This window comes from Trichosurus vulpecula, chromosome 2, assembly GCF_011100635.1.
Source record: "Trichosurus vulpecula isolate mTriVul1 chromosome 2, mTriVul1.pri, whole genome shotgun sequence".
In the NCBI taxonomy this organism is placed as follows: Eukaryota; Metazoa; Chordata; class Mammalia; order Diprotodontia; family Phalangeridae; genus Trichosurus; species Trichosurus vulpecula.
This window is the reverse complement of record NC_050574.1, coordinates 51950032-51964925: the sequence shown is the minus strand read 5'-3', so window position 1 is coordinate 51964925 and position 14894 is coordinate 51950032. Positions and strand designations below refer to the sequence as shown.

At 45.2% G+C, this 14894-nt stretch overlaps 1 protein-coding gene across 2 annotated transcripts in view; it reads left to right on the top strand.

The window, feature by feature from the left end:
* The window catches only part of UBR4 (ubiquitin protein ligase E3 component n-recognin 4), a 146169-nt gene that overhangs the window by 115286 nt on the left and 15989 nt on the right, over positions 1-14894 (top strand). For both annotated transcript variants that reach the window (XM_036746948.1, XM_036746947.1), the window contains 10 exons: positions 1083-1190; positions 2134-2253; positions 3101-3291; positions 3594-3767; positions 4283-4382; positions 7134-7352; positions 8900-9013; positions 9875-10017; positions 12257-12382; positions 13670-13864. In XM_036746948.1, coding sequence (XP_036602843.1) covers positions 1083-1190; positions 2134-2253; positions 3101-3291; positions 3594-3767; positions 4283-4382; positions 7134-7352; positions 8900-9013; positions 9875-10017; positions 12257-12382; positions 13670-13864 — 1490 coding nt within the window. The remainder of the gene's footprint in view (positions 1-1082; positions 1191-2133; positions 2254-3100; positions 3292-3593; positions 3768-4282; positions 4383-7133; positions 7353-8899; positions 9014-9874; positions 10018-12256; positions 12383-13669; positions 13865-14894) is intronic.

Sequence of the window (14894 nt, the reverse complement as noted above, 5' to 3'; positions counted from 1 at the left end):
GGAGAAGCCAGCCCTTTAGCAGAACTATAACGTGGCTTGTTTTCCCAGTCATCCTACTATAGTTTTAAAATTCTTTTGAGAATTAGTTTTTGCTATACTCTGACTATATCTATTTGGGAATGGTTTTTGGTTATATATTTCTTTTAATTGCCTATATATCTTGGATATCAGGCTCATATTGGAAATTTGTTTCCCTAGTTCATTGCTTTTCTTCTTATCCTAGTTACATTAATTTTGTTCATGTATTTCAAGTCATATTCATTTTATTTTTTGTAATCACCTCTGTCCTTTATTTGGTTAAGAATTCATCCCCTAGCCAAATCTATGAAAGATACATGCTCTGTTTTTCTCCTAATTTTTTCTAATGTTATGGTCTTTAATATTCAGATTGTGTATTTTAATTTATTGTGGCATCTGGTGTAAGATGTTGATTTAAACCTAATTTGATTGCACTGCTTTCTAGTTTTTCCATAATTTTTTATCAAATGGAGAGTTTTTCCCTAATTTTGTTTTTTAATTGATCGAACACTGGATTGTTGAGTTCTGTTATTTCTGTTCTTCTTTGTCTAATCTTTAGCATTGACCTACTTTTCTATTTTTTAGCAAAAATAAAGCTGATGATTACTACTTTATAATATAGTTTGAGATTTCCCCTTTTTGTTCATACTTTTTTTCAGCATTTCCTTATTATTCTAGATTTTTTGTTCCTCCAAATGAATTTTGTTATTATTTCTTCCAGCTTTGTAAAGTATCTCCTTGGTAGTGTGATTAGTACATCATTAAATCTATAGATTAATTTTGTTAGAATTGTCATTTTTTTTATGTTGGCAAGGCCCATCCATGAGCACTGAATTAACTCCTTTTATTGTTTTTTTATATTTCTTTAAGAAGTGTATCTTTACAGGCATTGAGTGTGCTTTGGTAAATTGACGCCACGTATTTGATGGATTTTATAATTGTTTTGAGCATGACTTGCCACTACTTCTAAGACCAGTTCAGCCTCATACAGCTTAGCAACTCATCATTTCCTAGTCTTTCTCCATTTTCAGATGTTGTAGAATTTACCTGGTTTTTCTTGGCAGGTACTGCTTAAACTGTTCAGTTACTGTGTGAAGGTGAAAGTGAATCGGCAGCAGCTGGTCAAGCTTGAGATGAACACTTTGAATGTCATGCTGGGCACTCTTAACTTGGTAAAGAGACTGGACTAAGAGTTATGTACATAAAGCCTTTGAAGGCTAGGGTGAGGGAGAGAGACCTTGGAATTTCCTCTCTGCTAGTTGTTTAGCTCTCTGGGGAGATTGGCAAGAAACAGCCTAAATTGATTTGTTAGGTCGACTTTGTGACCCAGGTCATTTGCTCCGTCTCTGAAGCAGCCTTCTAGAATGAATGCAGCATCTTCCAGCTATTTCCTATTATCTCTTCAGATTGAAGAAACAGGACATTCTCCTCCCCGTGGCACCAAGTGCCACATTATCCTCTTCCTGAATTTACACAAAGACAAGATGAGACGATAGCCAGCTATGTAGCCTAAACCTTAAGCTGGCTTTAACTTCTAGAAACATCATCACCACGATGTGATTTTCCTTTCTTTCGTAATGCTTCAGAAAGGGTCTTTGAAGCCATCTCACCTCCCTCAATCCTACTTTATTTCTTCCCCTTCCTTACCCCATCCTGTGCATTAGTGCCCTGAGAGTGGACCTGAGGAAGAGAACATTTAATAGGAGAGAAAGATGGTGGCTGTTTTCAAATATTTGAAGGAGTGTTGTATGGAAGAGGGATTAGATTTGTTCCACTTGGCCCCAAAGGGCAAAACTGGATTGAAAGTTGCAGAGAGGCATATTTAGGCTCAATGTAAGATTAGAGCTGTGCTAACAATTAGAGCTGTCCAAACATGGAATGGGCTGCCTCAGGGAAGTAGTGGGGTCTCTCTCATTAGAGGGCTTTAAGCAGACTATTTGTCAAGGATGTTACAAGGGGAATTTTTATTTTGGTACCATTTGTATTAGATGACCTTTGTGATCCCTTCCAACTCTGAGGTTTTGTGAATAGGCCTATCAAGGGGCTGCAAGGAGAGGTTGGATCTGTTAGCACGGCGGGGTAAAGAGCCCAAATAATGGCATCTTCTTTCCCCAGGCCCTGGTGGCGGAGCAGGAAAGCAAGGACAGTGGAGGGGCAGCTGTGGCAGAGCAGGTGCTCAGTATCATGGAGATCATTCTGGACGAGTCCAATGCCGAGCCCCTGAGTGAGGACAAGGTGAGAGCTGGGGGAGTGTCCGGTCAGGTCACAGGTGCTGTTTGAGAGGGCTCAGGCAAAGTCTACTCCAAACTCAGCCTTGCAGGAAGTGCTGTCTGAACCAGATTAAAAAGACATTGAGAGATGTTTAACAAAATAAATAAAAATACATTACAACATAGATAATGGGAATTTGTGATTTTCTAAGTCATCGTGCTACCCCCAGGGATCTGTTTGAGCTTGACACCACTGCCTTACTGCATAGGGTTGGACTGGTTCAGGTCAGCTCTCAAACCCTTGGTTTTAGGGACACTCAAACCGCTAATGTTGTCACTTTGCTCAATAGCCACTGAGTTTCTCCTTTATCTTCCTGAAGTTATGTCATCCCTGTCTGTGGCTCTGAACCCAGAGTTAATCCTCAGGGATTCCACATTTCCCTTGGCTCAGGTTAGAGTGCTGCATCCAGACTCTTGAAAATACTGGAGAATTTAGAAGTGCTGCCTCAGGTTCATCCCACTATCCTTTTACAAATGTCATCGTCTAGGTGTGGGGTTCTGAGCTCCTTGTTGCAAGAAGTTTTTAAGTAAAGGCTGGGTGTGTCCTGGGAGATTTCTGCTCAGATATAGATGAGACTTGAGGACCTTTAAAGACGCTTCCAAGTCTGAGAGTTTAGGATTGATTTAATTTGGGGGCCTCCTACAGGATATTTTCACTGAAGTGGGGTGTTCAGGGTTCCTACTTCTGGGGCCAGTCAAGCTCTGGTGGGGCTGGGAAAGGCCTAGTTACCTGGGAAGAATGGGGTGAAAAAATCTTTCCTGCACCATTGATAGGATGTCTCTTTTCTAACTCCTCTTGGTTATTGTTTCAGGGCAACCTTCTCCTGACAGGTGACAAGGACCAGCTGGTGATGTTGCTGGACCAGATCAATAGCACTTTTGTGCGCTCTAATCCCAGCGTCCTTCAGGGCTTGTTGCGAATTATCCCATATTTGTCCTTTGGAGAGATGGAGAAAATGCAGATCCTGGTGGACCGATTCAAGCCATACTGCAACTTTGACAAGTATGCTTCTCTGAGCTTGTATATAATGGAGGAGGATTCTGCCCAGAATTCCTGAGACAGCTGTCCGGGGGTGGGGGTTGGGGGGTGGTATACACTTTCTAGCTGGCAGCTCACCTGCTGACCTCTGGGTACCCTCTGCAAGCTTATTCTCCTCCCTGACCCCACTTTCCTTCTCAGTACAGTGGGGGGGCAGGGTTAGGTTATCTGGTCCCCAAGGACTCTTCTGGCTCCAGCATGGACAATTCTGGGCTTCAGACTCTTAGCAGATCTTTGATTCCTGCCCCTTTTCTCTGTGCTCCTAGGTATGATGAGGATCACACTGGTGACGACAAAGTCTTCCTGGACTGTTTCTGCAAGATAGCTGCTGGCATCAAAAACAACAGCAATGGGCACCAGCTGAAGGACCTGATCCTCCAGAAGGGAGTGACACAGAGCGCCCTAGACTACATGAAGAAACACATCCCTGGCGCAAAGAAGTAAGTGTCGCCTAGCGCAGGGGCCGCCTCGCCTTCAGCTGGCAGGCTCCTTTCCCACATAGCGTCCCCTTCCCTCACCCAGTGAGCAGAGAATAAGAAATAAAAAGAGCAGCTCAGCACAGCCAGCCAGCCCACAGTCCCCCAACTCTACAGAGAATCTCACACCTAGCGTGCAGTAGAGGCTTGGGACCTCCGTCCTCTGGAAATGATCCCTGCCGAGGTAAAGCTGCCAGTGTTCTTGTGGGGAAAGGGAAGAGTACCAGCAGCAGTAGTGACAGGTGACACCGATGGTGTGCTTTAAGTTTTGCAGAGTGCTTTACCTGTGTTGCCTCATGGGGTTTTTTGTGTAGACAAGGCCTCCTCAGCCTGATTGGACCTTGTGGCTCTTCTGGGCAGCCAAGCTAAGCTGGCCGTTGATGGGCAGAGCCCACCTTAGGGAGGGCACATTCCTTCTGATTCTGGGGGATTCATTAGTTTTTCTGAACTGCTGCTGAGGACCTCCTTTTGTCTTGCAGTTTGGATGCTGACATTTGGAAGAAGTTTTTATCTCGCCCAGCCCTCCCCTTCATCTTAAGACTTCTTCGTGGGCTAGCCATTCAGCACCCTTCCACCCAGGTGAGGAGCCCATGCTCCCTGTCTTTTATACCAGAAAGAAAAGGAGCCCAGGAACCAGCCTTCTCAGCTCTGCAACTGAATCCCTGAGCAACACGGAGCGAGTCTTTCCTTTCCTCAGGTTTCAAGATATAACTTGCTATGATTTGTATGTCACCACTGTGAGGAAGAATGTAAGATTTCCAGGTCAGAAAAGGACTGCAGAGGTCAGCCAGATTTTCTCTCTGTTTCCAAAGAACTGCAAGATATAGTTTACAGAAAGTGCCTTGAGCTCTTCAGGAAGCCCATGTCTGTAGAGATCTTAAAAATCTTAAAAGTGAGATAAGTAGCTGTTGATTGGTCCCTCTGGGTGGAACTGACAAGACCAATGGGTGACCATCACTTCTTTCTACAGCACCTGAGCATGAAAACCACCTGGTGGCCAGTGTTCTTGAGCCTGGTTACCTTTTTGTCCTCTTGGTCAGCCTGGAGGCTTTATTCAGAACGAGCGCCTTACCTTTCTGTTTGCTGCCTGACTCCCGGATCCCTTTGCTGTTACTATTTTCCAGCTGTCCATAGCTCAGCACAAATTATGACTGGCCTCAGGCAGATGGCTGATTTCAGAACTAATTGGTCCATCCCTCTGCCTCCAGATAGGTCTGTACCTAAACCAGTCCAGGTCTGGATCTGTAGAAGAGGGTTCTTTGGTGAAAACAGTTCCACACCCTATCTTGGTAACCCATCTTGGTAAGCAGCTTAGTGAATTGCTTACGGTGGCAGAATTCTTTATTATATTTACTCCAGATCAAGTCGATTTCCTTTTGTTCACCTTCAGGGAAGAAAATTATAGCATTAACTTTGATTTATCTACCATCTCACCTCCAAAGAGTTCCAAGTGTTTTTCACAAATGACATGACTATTTTATTTATCCTCATGCAGTTTTTTGCTATTTAAAATCCCTGTTTTGTAAATGGGGAAATCGAGATACGTAGACTTAAGCATCTTATTCAAGGAAAACATGGTGGCTTAGCAGAGGTTAGAAGTGAAGTATCCTGATTCCTAGCCTAAAGCACAAGCTATTAGAATGTGCTGTTTTATCTAAACCTTTACATCCATGTTTCCCAGCCTGATCTCAGCACCTAATACAATGCCTGGCACATAATAAGCACTTAATAAATGCTTTTTGATTATTTAATGCTTTGAATAGGGTTTTCATGATAACGTGTCATTGATAATAGTAGTTTTCCTAGTCAAGTATTAAAATAATCCCTAATGTGGGCACACATTCTGTTATGAAAGTAGACATAGTATAGTCTTACTTTATTTCGAAAATTTCTTCTTACCCTTTCCCCACATATACTCTTTTATCCTAAGGGTGTTACATTTTCCTAAGACCAGCACTGATAGGTTCCATCAGTATATTTCAAGCCAAAAAGCACTTTATTGCCAATGAGAAATGCTGTTTTGTATATGCAGTTTTTTAATCTAATCAGTCAGCCTTTTCCTCCTTTTAAAAACATTTTCTCCCATCTTTCTGCTCCCCGCATAAATTGAGAAAAGAGGGGGGGAAACTACTTGTAACAAATATGTGTAACATATTTATAACATAATGTAATTGACACAGAACAAATCCCCACATTGACCATGTTCAAAAACATGAGTCTTCTTCGGCATATTTAGTCCATCATCCTTCTGTTAAGAGAGATAGCATTGTTCATTATCATTTCTTTGGAGTCATGGTTGCTCATTGTATTGATCATAAGTCTTTCAGAATTATTTGTCTTCATAATGTTGTTATTGTATAAATTGTTCTCCTGGTTTTGCTTTCTTCACTCCTCATCAGTTTGTCATTTCTTATGATGCAGTAGTATTCCATTCCATCCCATCCCATCCCATCTGTATACCATAATTTATTCAGCTATTGATGGGCACCCACTTAGTTTCCAGTCTTTTTGCTACCACAGAAAGGGCTGTTATAAATATTTTTGTTCACATAGGTCCTTTTCCTCTTTGTTCTCTTTGGGGTATAAGCCTGCTAGTGGTATCACTGGGTCAGAGGGATGCACAGTATAGTAACTTTGCGGGCATCATTCCAAATTATTTTCCAAATTGGTTCTACCACTTTACATCTCTGCCCAGAGTGCAGCAATCTGCTAGTTTTCCCACACCCTCTACAACGTTTGTCATTTTCCTTTTTCGTCAACTTCACCAATCTGATGGGTGTGTGGTGGAACCTCAGAGTTGTTTTAATTTGTATTTCTCTCATTGTTAGTGATTGGGAAATTTTTTTTCACATGACTAGTGAGATCAGCCTTTTCTTCTTCAGCTTATGTCATGCTGATACTTTTTTTTTTTCCTCAGTTGGTCCTATTTTCTGGCTTGCTGATCTTCTGTGGATACTCCCATCTCCTGATATTTTTCTGTGGCCTTTTAAGGAGAGAACCAAAGGGTCTGATACTGGGCACAGGATTTCAGGCTACACTGGGACCTTAGAAAGGATCTAATCTAGTCCCCTCATTTTCCACTGGAGGCAACTGAGACCCATTAAGGAAAGTGACCTTTCCAAGGCTCCAGAGGTAGCAGGGAGTAGAACCAGGACAGGAATTCAGTTCCATTGTTTTTACCTACTTTCTGAAAGATTTCAGAGTGGCAGTACTGGGTGTGTTAACTGTAAACTCAGAACCATTCCTTTGGTGCTCAGAATTTTGGGAGTTTATATAAAAAGCATCTTCTCATTGTAACCAGAGGTATGTCTCACTCTGACCTTGTGGCAGGTGCTAATTGGTACAGACTCAATTACAAACCTGCACAAATTGGAGCAGGTGTCTAGCGACGAGGGAATTGGGACACTGGCTGAGAACTTGTTGGAGGCACTTCGAGAACACCCCGAGGTGAACAAGAAGATCGATGCAGCCCGAAAGGAGACGCGGGCAGAGAAGAAGCGTATGGCCATGGCCATGAGACAGAAAGCCTTGGGGACCCTGGGCATGACGGTAATGCCACCATGCCATCCCCTGCCCTTCCTCTCCCTGAACACTGTGCAGTCTGTGTTGATGCAGCATATCATTTGGGCAAGGAGCTCTGGGCTCAGGACCTGCTGTGTGGCTGTGAGCTGGACAGCTCTGGTGTCCATATTTGAAAAAAATTGATAATCATACTTGCACCTCAGGGGTATTGGGAAGAGTATCTAAAGTGTTTTGAAAACCTTAAAACAAATCCAAATGTCTGTTATCCTCATTGTCATGTTTATACAACAATGCTGAGATAGGGCAAGTGTTATTCACATTTTATAAATGAGGAATCCAAGGCTCAGAAATGCCATGGCCATACTTGTGTGGGAGCTGGAAGGTACACTCAGGGCCTGGGTCTAAAGCCAGTGTTCTGTCTCTTATGCCTGGTGCTGCTGCCTTGCTGGGTACCCCCTCCCAGTACCCCAGTGAGTAGCAGAGAACTACAGACACTTGGGGCCTCAGGGCATTGAAGCTTTTTCCTTCTGGCAACACTGGAAAGTAGGTGGCGTTTTGCTGTCTCTCATAGATAAGGAAACTGAGGGACTTGCCCAAAGTCATGTCCGTCTTAGGACCGAGACCAGCGCTCTTTGCCCTATACTGCCTTGTAGAGCATTGCTATGGGACTTGATATTTGTTCAAAATAGCCCAGATCTCTTGACTCCAAACCCAGGTCTCTTTCCACTGGCCACTTCTTTCTTTGTTCATCATGTTGCTAATAAGACAGGCAGGCTGTCTCCTCTGTCTTAGCTGGGGCCTTCTATACACAGGGCAGGGGTGGGTCTGAGGCCAGGGACCCTGGTAGATACTTCCTCCATTCTCTGTGCTTGGGTAGGGAGGTGAGTGGTAGCTCCTGGCATGAGGAAGGGAGTGTTTTCTTGGCTAGGGTTTGTGTTCTACTTGCCTGTGGGACTTTTGTCTAAAAGGGTAGAACACCAGGGGAAGCCTATGCTTTTAACTGGTCCCATCACTGTCATTGCTTTTACATTTATCCAGCATGTGTCCTGTCTCTGACTTGTACTGGCTCTGTGACCCTGGGCAAGTCATTTACCTGCTCACTCAGGCAGCTCTGTAGGACAGGAGGATAAGTTGTGAAGAAGGTGCCAGCCTGCACTGTAGGAAGGTTTTCTCACTGTGTATTCCCCCAATCCACTGAAATCCCAGGTCAGATTTCTATTCCCTACTCTTATCTTTGTCTGACTCTTTAGAGTTGACAAAGCACCTTACAAACATTAGCTCATTTGACCTGTGTGCCTGGTAGTACAAATATTATCTTCTTGTAACAGAGGAGGAAACTGAGGCCTATAGCAGTGTGAGGTCACTTGCCTTGGCTCACACAAATTGTGAGTGGCAGAGCCGGGCTTCACACTCAAGGGCACTTTGCACCGTCTCCTCTCTACCCTCGTTGGAGATTGCAGGTAATGCCACCAGCAAGTGGGAGCAGCCAGAGGTCATCTCCATTCCTCTGCTTTCTCAGGCTGGGTGGAAACTCCTTTTGACTTTCTCAATCCTGACTGAAATTCCTTCTGCAGACAAATGAGAAGGGTCAAGTTGTGACTAAGACGGCCTTGCTGAAGCAGATGGAGGAGTTAATTGAAGAGCCAGGCCTCACCTGCTGCATCTGCAGGGAGGGCTACAAGTTCCAGGTATGGCCACGAAGGTCCTAGAGACTAGGACTGTGAAGGGCTGATTGGACAGTGACTCCAAAGGGCAGCTTGGGTATATACTACAAGACATACCAGTTTCAGCTTATCTGGGAAAATGGCCTTGGCACTGCCAGTTGCTGGAAGTGACCATCCCCCTTCTGGGGAGTTATTTTGCGTCATATTGATCATAGTCTTAGGACATGTAGGTTTACCATAGATTTGGTCCCCCTAGTTAATGACATGAAGAAAACTGGTGTTACCATCTAGGAGTGACCTAGGAGGACAATCAGAATCTCTCCTCATTTTTTTTATTCACTTAACACAAGCCTTTACCTTTCTTTGCCTCTAGTAGAGTGGGGACTCACCTGACTGAGAGGCTTAAAAAGTGGTCTGTGTCTGTCTGCCTTGGGTTTCTCCTTGGAATATAGCCCACTTAAGGGCAAGCGCTCTGGGATGAAGGCCATTGCACCTCCTGGACCCTCCGTATTGCAGGCTCTTTCAGAATTGGCCATATGGCTTTGGAGGGCAAATCATTCCAAGAGGGCATTTTCAGTTAGTATTTAAACATGGAGGGAAAACTTCCCTTGACAGCTCAGGTTTATTTCTGTCCTTGCTGTGTAGAGGACCTCTCCCTGAGTGTAGACATCCTGTGGGTGTCCATTGAGTTCTGGGCTACCTCCCCTCATATGCTTTGTGCTCAGGAGAGACCAGTGTCCAGTTCTATTCTATCCAAGCAAGGCTTCTCTTCTCACCAGTGGAACCTCAAATGCTGGCTCTTGCTTCTCACTGCCCTTTGCAACCCTGACTTGGGATAGCTGTTAGGACTTCTCTCCCCCTGCTGAGTTGCTTTTGCCTTTACAGCCTGCAAAGGTGTTGGGCATTTACACCTTCACTAAGCGAGTGGCGCTGGAAGAGCTGGAGAATAAGCCCCGGAAGCAGCAGGGCTATAGCACCGTGTCCCACTTCAACATCGTCCACTACGACTGTCACTTGGCTGCTGTCAGGTAGGCTAGGACAGGTTTCCTTAGTCTTTCACCTCTCCTGTCACTTCTGGAAAGGCCTGTGGGGGCAGGGCAAGAGGTTGGACCCATGGAATACCCTCCGAAGCAGCAGGGCAGGGTTTGGGAGGCTAGGGTAGACAGAATAACAACTCGGGTTCTGCAGCACTGGAAGGTTTACCAAGGGCTTTCATCACATTAAGCCTGTGAGGTATATGCCATTGAGTTGTTTCATCCCCTTTTTATAGATCAGGGAAAAGAAGCCCAGGGAAGTAAGCTTGGATGTGATGGCCTTTTGACTTCTTAGACTATGGGTGCCTTTTCTACACCTGTGCCACCCTGCGCTGCACTGCCTCTCATCATCATCATTGACATTTCTTTGGCTCTTTGAAGGTCAGCAGAGTGCTTCATGCACAACAGACCTGTGTGAATGGCACTGTAATTAGTATTATCTTAATAGAGATAATATTGACAGAGGAGAAAACAGAGGCTCAAAGACATCTGGTAGATGTCAAAAGCTGGGATTTGACCCCAGCTTTGCTGACTCTGAGTTAAACTCTTTCCACGTGTAATCTAACCCATACCTGAGTAGGAAACTCTTCTACCACACCCCTAACAGGTAGCCATCTACTCTCTACTTAAAGACCTTCAGTAAAGAGAACCTGCTACTTCCCAAGGCACCAAGTTTTAAAGGACTGTAGTTATTAGGAAATTTTTTCCTTATACTGAACCAAAATATGTCTATCACTCATTAAAAGGATACTCACTGGTCTTAAGATTCAAAAAGTCCCAAGTTCCATAGGTCCATCACATACAAGTTTACTTCCATAGGCTTCCTTTTCCTGATCTATGAGCCAGGCATTGCACTAAGCACCACCTCTCTCCATGTTACCCAGGGTCACCAAGACCAAGAACTCAAGCCCTAAGGTAGGGGTATTCCCTACTCCAGGTGGGAGAAGGCACACAAGCCCTACTCCCTCCTCAAAAGAAGCATATCCAGTAAGGCAGTTCTCTTCATGTTTTGTTAGTTGTGCAAATTATCTGCAGCTTTATGGCATAATCCTAGTCAAAGAAGCAACTCTTGGCAGAGTCAACTCTGAGCATTACCACAGATATTTGAAAAAAGTAGATCCCTTGGTGTAGCTGAGAGAATGAAGAGAAGGTAGCCCAGATCAGGCACTTAGGACATGCCAAATCCTAGGACTTCGAACTTAAAGGGCTTACTGATGTCTTCTGGTCCAAGCCCTTCTTTTTAGAGGGAGGAATCTGAAGCCGAGAGTGGTCAAATGATTTGGTCAGGGTTGTAGAAATACCAGTTGGTTAGCAAGCATTTATGAAGGATCTGGTGCTTGACACCGTCCTCAGCCTTGGTGGGATAGAAACGTTAACTAGTTCCTGCCCATTTTATCAGAGGAAGTAACATGTACACATATAAGTATATACAAAACAAAGACAAGTTAATTTGGAGGTATAGGGCAGCACTAGTTAGTAACTGGGGTTAGGGAAGAGTAGGGAAAGGCTTCCTGGAAAAAGTGATACTTGAGCTGAGCTTTGAAGGAAACCAAGGGTTCTAGGAGGTTCTAGATGGTTCTGGGAGGAGAGGAAGTAAGAAGATGTTTGAGATCCTACCCCATGTGGCCTCCTGAGTCAGCCCTAACTGGGGCACTCCTCTTGCTGGGAGGCCACCACCTAGTGCAGAGCAAGAAGTCGTTTCTAAGTCTGTGTAACAGCTCATGTGGTGTTTTATGCTCTACAGAATACTTTTTTTATAACTACCGCAAGAAGTAGATGGTTCAAGAATCACTATATGCATTTTATAGAGGAGGAAAATAAGTCTCAGAGAAGTGAAGCCAAGTTGACTAACAAGAGAGAGAGCCGGAGCTCTAAAAGCGGGTCTCTTCTGCCTCTGGCCCCCCTCCCAATGTGCTGTGACTTGGATCAGTCAGTCTGAGGGGGCAGTTTGTTCTGCTCCATTGGTCATTCCTCCACTGTCAGTCTATAGCAGTGACACTGACCCATGGCTTCAGTCAGCTGTTGCAGGGGAGCCAGGCTTTGACAGTTGTACACTGTAGAAGTGTGACTGAAAAATGGACCTGTATGTAGTGCCATCAGCAGCCACCAGGGAGGACATTCCCCACCTCTCTAGGGGGCTGCCCAGTTTGAGATCCAGCTTGAAGCCCACCTCAGCTGGAACCCTGTCTTTCACAAGGACCCAGCATTCTCCTGTCTTCCCTTATCTCCATAGATTGGCCCGAGGGCGAGAAGAATGGGAGAGTGCGGCCCTTCAGAATGCCAACACCAAGTGCAATGGACTTCTCCCGGTCTGGGGACCCCATGTCCCAGAGTCAGCTTTTGCCACTTGCTTGGCAAGGTGAGTCCCTAGTTCTTCATCATCTGGTAGGAAATTTCTGGCAGTAACGGTAGTGTCAGCTAGGAGCAATTATCTTTTTTTAGCCTAAACCTGGATGATAGAAGTTGATAGTTTAGTCATGCCAAGACCCACGCTCCATTACCTATCACATGTGTCAGGGGCAAACTAGATCCTTCTGCTTGCTTGGTCAGAAGCTGTCTGCTTTGCCAAGGTGATGAAGGCTGTATCTGGTCATTATTTTGGTGGCTTCCGGGCTTCCCGAAGATGGCTTTGGTGTCACCGACATTGTGACTCGATGTGGCTCAACACACTCAGAGAACTGAGCCTGTGTGGGTAAGCAGGCTTAGTTCTGCATGGTATTTAGCGTGCCTTTGCCCACCTCTGCCCCATGCCCATGAGAAACATCGAGATAGCAGTCCCCAAAGCAGTTCCCAGAGCTCACCTACATCACAGTTTAGTAACGTGGAGGTGGATGATATGAATAACATGAGGTTGTAGAACGATGTTTGTAAAGCACTTGGCAAACCTTAAGCAGGGCTTCTTAAACTTTTTCCACTCTCAACCCCTTTAGTGCTTCTTAGAGCATTATATAAACCTCAGCTATTACTGTTATTTTTATGATTGACCTCTTCTATGGCTTTAGCCCTTTGGGGTAAGAGTCTCTAAAGTGAATCTCCTGCTTTATTTCACAAGACAAAGGGATGAAGTGGGAATTCTTATTAGGAAGACACTAGTAAAAAATGTTGGGATAGAAGTTTGGGGGATGACAAAAGGAATCTGGGACATTCCTTGGGTAGAAGGACAGAAAGAGGAGTGTGACCTATTTCCTCTTATGGGATAATAGGATTTGGAGGTGGAAGGGACCTCGGTTGTTGTCTAATCCCAAACCCTCGTTTTCCAGGCTTGACTTCCAGAAGAGAGAATGGATGTGTCCTGTAGAAATTTACCCTTCACAAATTTCCCCCAAATAGCTCATTTCCTCTGGCAAAGCCCTCTTTCTCTATGTGTCTCTACTCAGTCTAGTTACATTAAGATCCAAAGCAGAAGAGTGAAAATTTCATATACCTTTCTGTGCTTTCTAGCCCCCCTTTCACCTGCAAATCTGTTGCTGATCTGATCCATTTGAATCACTTTTGCAGGCTGGCCTGGCCTGGGCCTAGTAGGAGATGGTAGGAAAGGAGTGCTCTATTGGAATTGGATTTGCAAAGAGGGGGTGGTAACATTTTAAAATAAGCAGTTAATGTTTCCATTTCTTCTCCTCCTGATCTTTCTTTCTGCTTTCCCCAGACATAACACATACCTCCAGGAGTGCACGGGACAGCGTGAGCCCACTTATCAACTTAATGTTCACGACATCAAGTTACTCTTCCTCCGTTTTGCCATGGAACAGTCATTCAGCGTAGACACAGGAGGTGGCGGCAGAGAGAGCAACATACACCTAATCCCGTACATCATTCACACCGTGCTTTATGTCCTGAACACGTCAGTATCACCTTCTGGTCTGCCCAGCCACGTTCCTCCTCTTTCCCCAGTTTTCTTTGTTCCCCATGCTTGTTTCCAGAGGGTGGCTACAGGGAGACCATTCACCTCTGAGATGTGACTGCCTGGCCTAGGGAAAGAAGGAGACTGGCATTCCACATACTGTCCTTGCTCTCTCTGTGGGCTGCCAGGCACAGCTGCTTGAGCTGGGTCATCAGCCCAGGTCATCAGCCTCCCAGACTTGTTTGGGCTGTGTGTGTGTGTCTGTTTGTCCATGTCTGTCTGAAGAAGTTGATGCTAGGGGGTGGGGGCACGGCAGGGGACAGGGCTAGAGATCACCTGGAACTGTCATCCTAATGGCAAGAAGGCGGCCAGGAGAAAAGACAGCTTTGTTCACCCAGACCTGAATTATAGAGCAGATAGGTTGATATCCAGAAGTGCTGTAAGAAGGACTTAGGAGGGCAGAGAAGACCAGTGAACACCTCCCTGCCTGTCCCAGCCCACATCTACCAGGAGTAACAGTGTGTCTGAAGGCTTGGCCATTCCCCCAAGGTCAGTCTTCCTTTGCTTTTTTCAGTTCTGCCTCCCACTATAGTTCTCCCTGCCATTCCTTGTAAGAGAAAAGTCTGATCTTGTCACTCATTCTTCATTTAGAACTAGCACCCAGGCAGGTCCATATTCGAAGGCATCATCACTTGCCAAATCACTTAAATCTACTACAAAGCAGTATCAGCACGGGCACCAGTGAACTTCCCATCTCTTCGTGCTGCACTTAGGGACCCAACCAGGGCCCATTCGTTGCTTTGGCCGAAGTCTTCCCTATTGTTTCCCTCCTCGTTATGGCTTGGCTTCCATTTTGTAAGAAGAAACACTGAGGTGAAGGGATTCAATTTTAGAACCCCAGCGAACTCTGTTTGTGGCACTCACCCAGCTGTGGATTTAAGGACAAGGGCTCAGTTGGGGTCCAGGTGCCTCTGGGTTTGATCCTCTCAGAGGCCAGACGTGTGGCTGAACTCCTGCTGAAGACACTCCC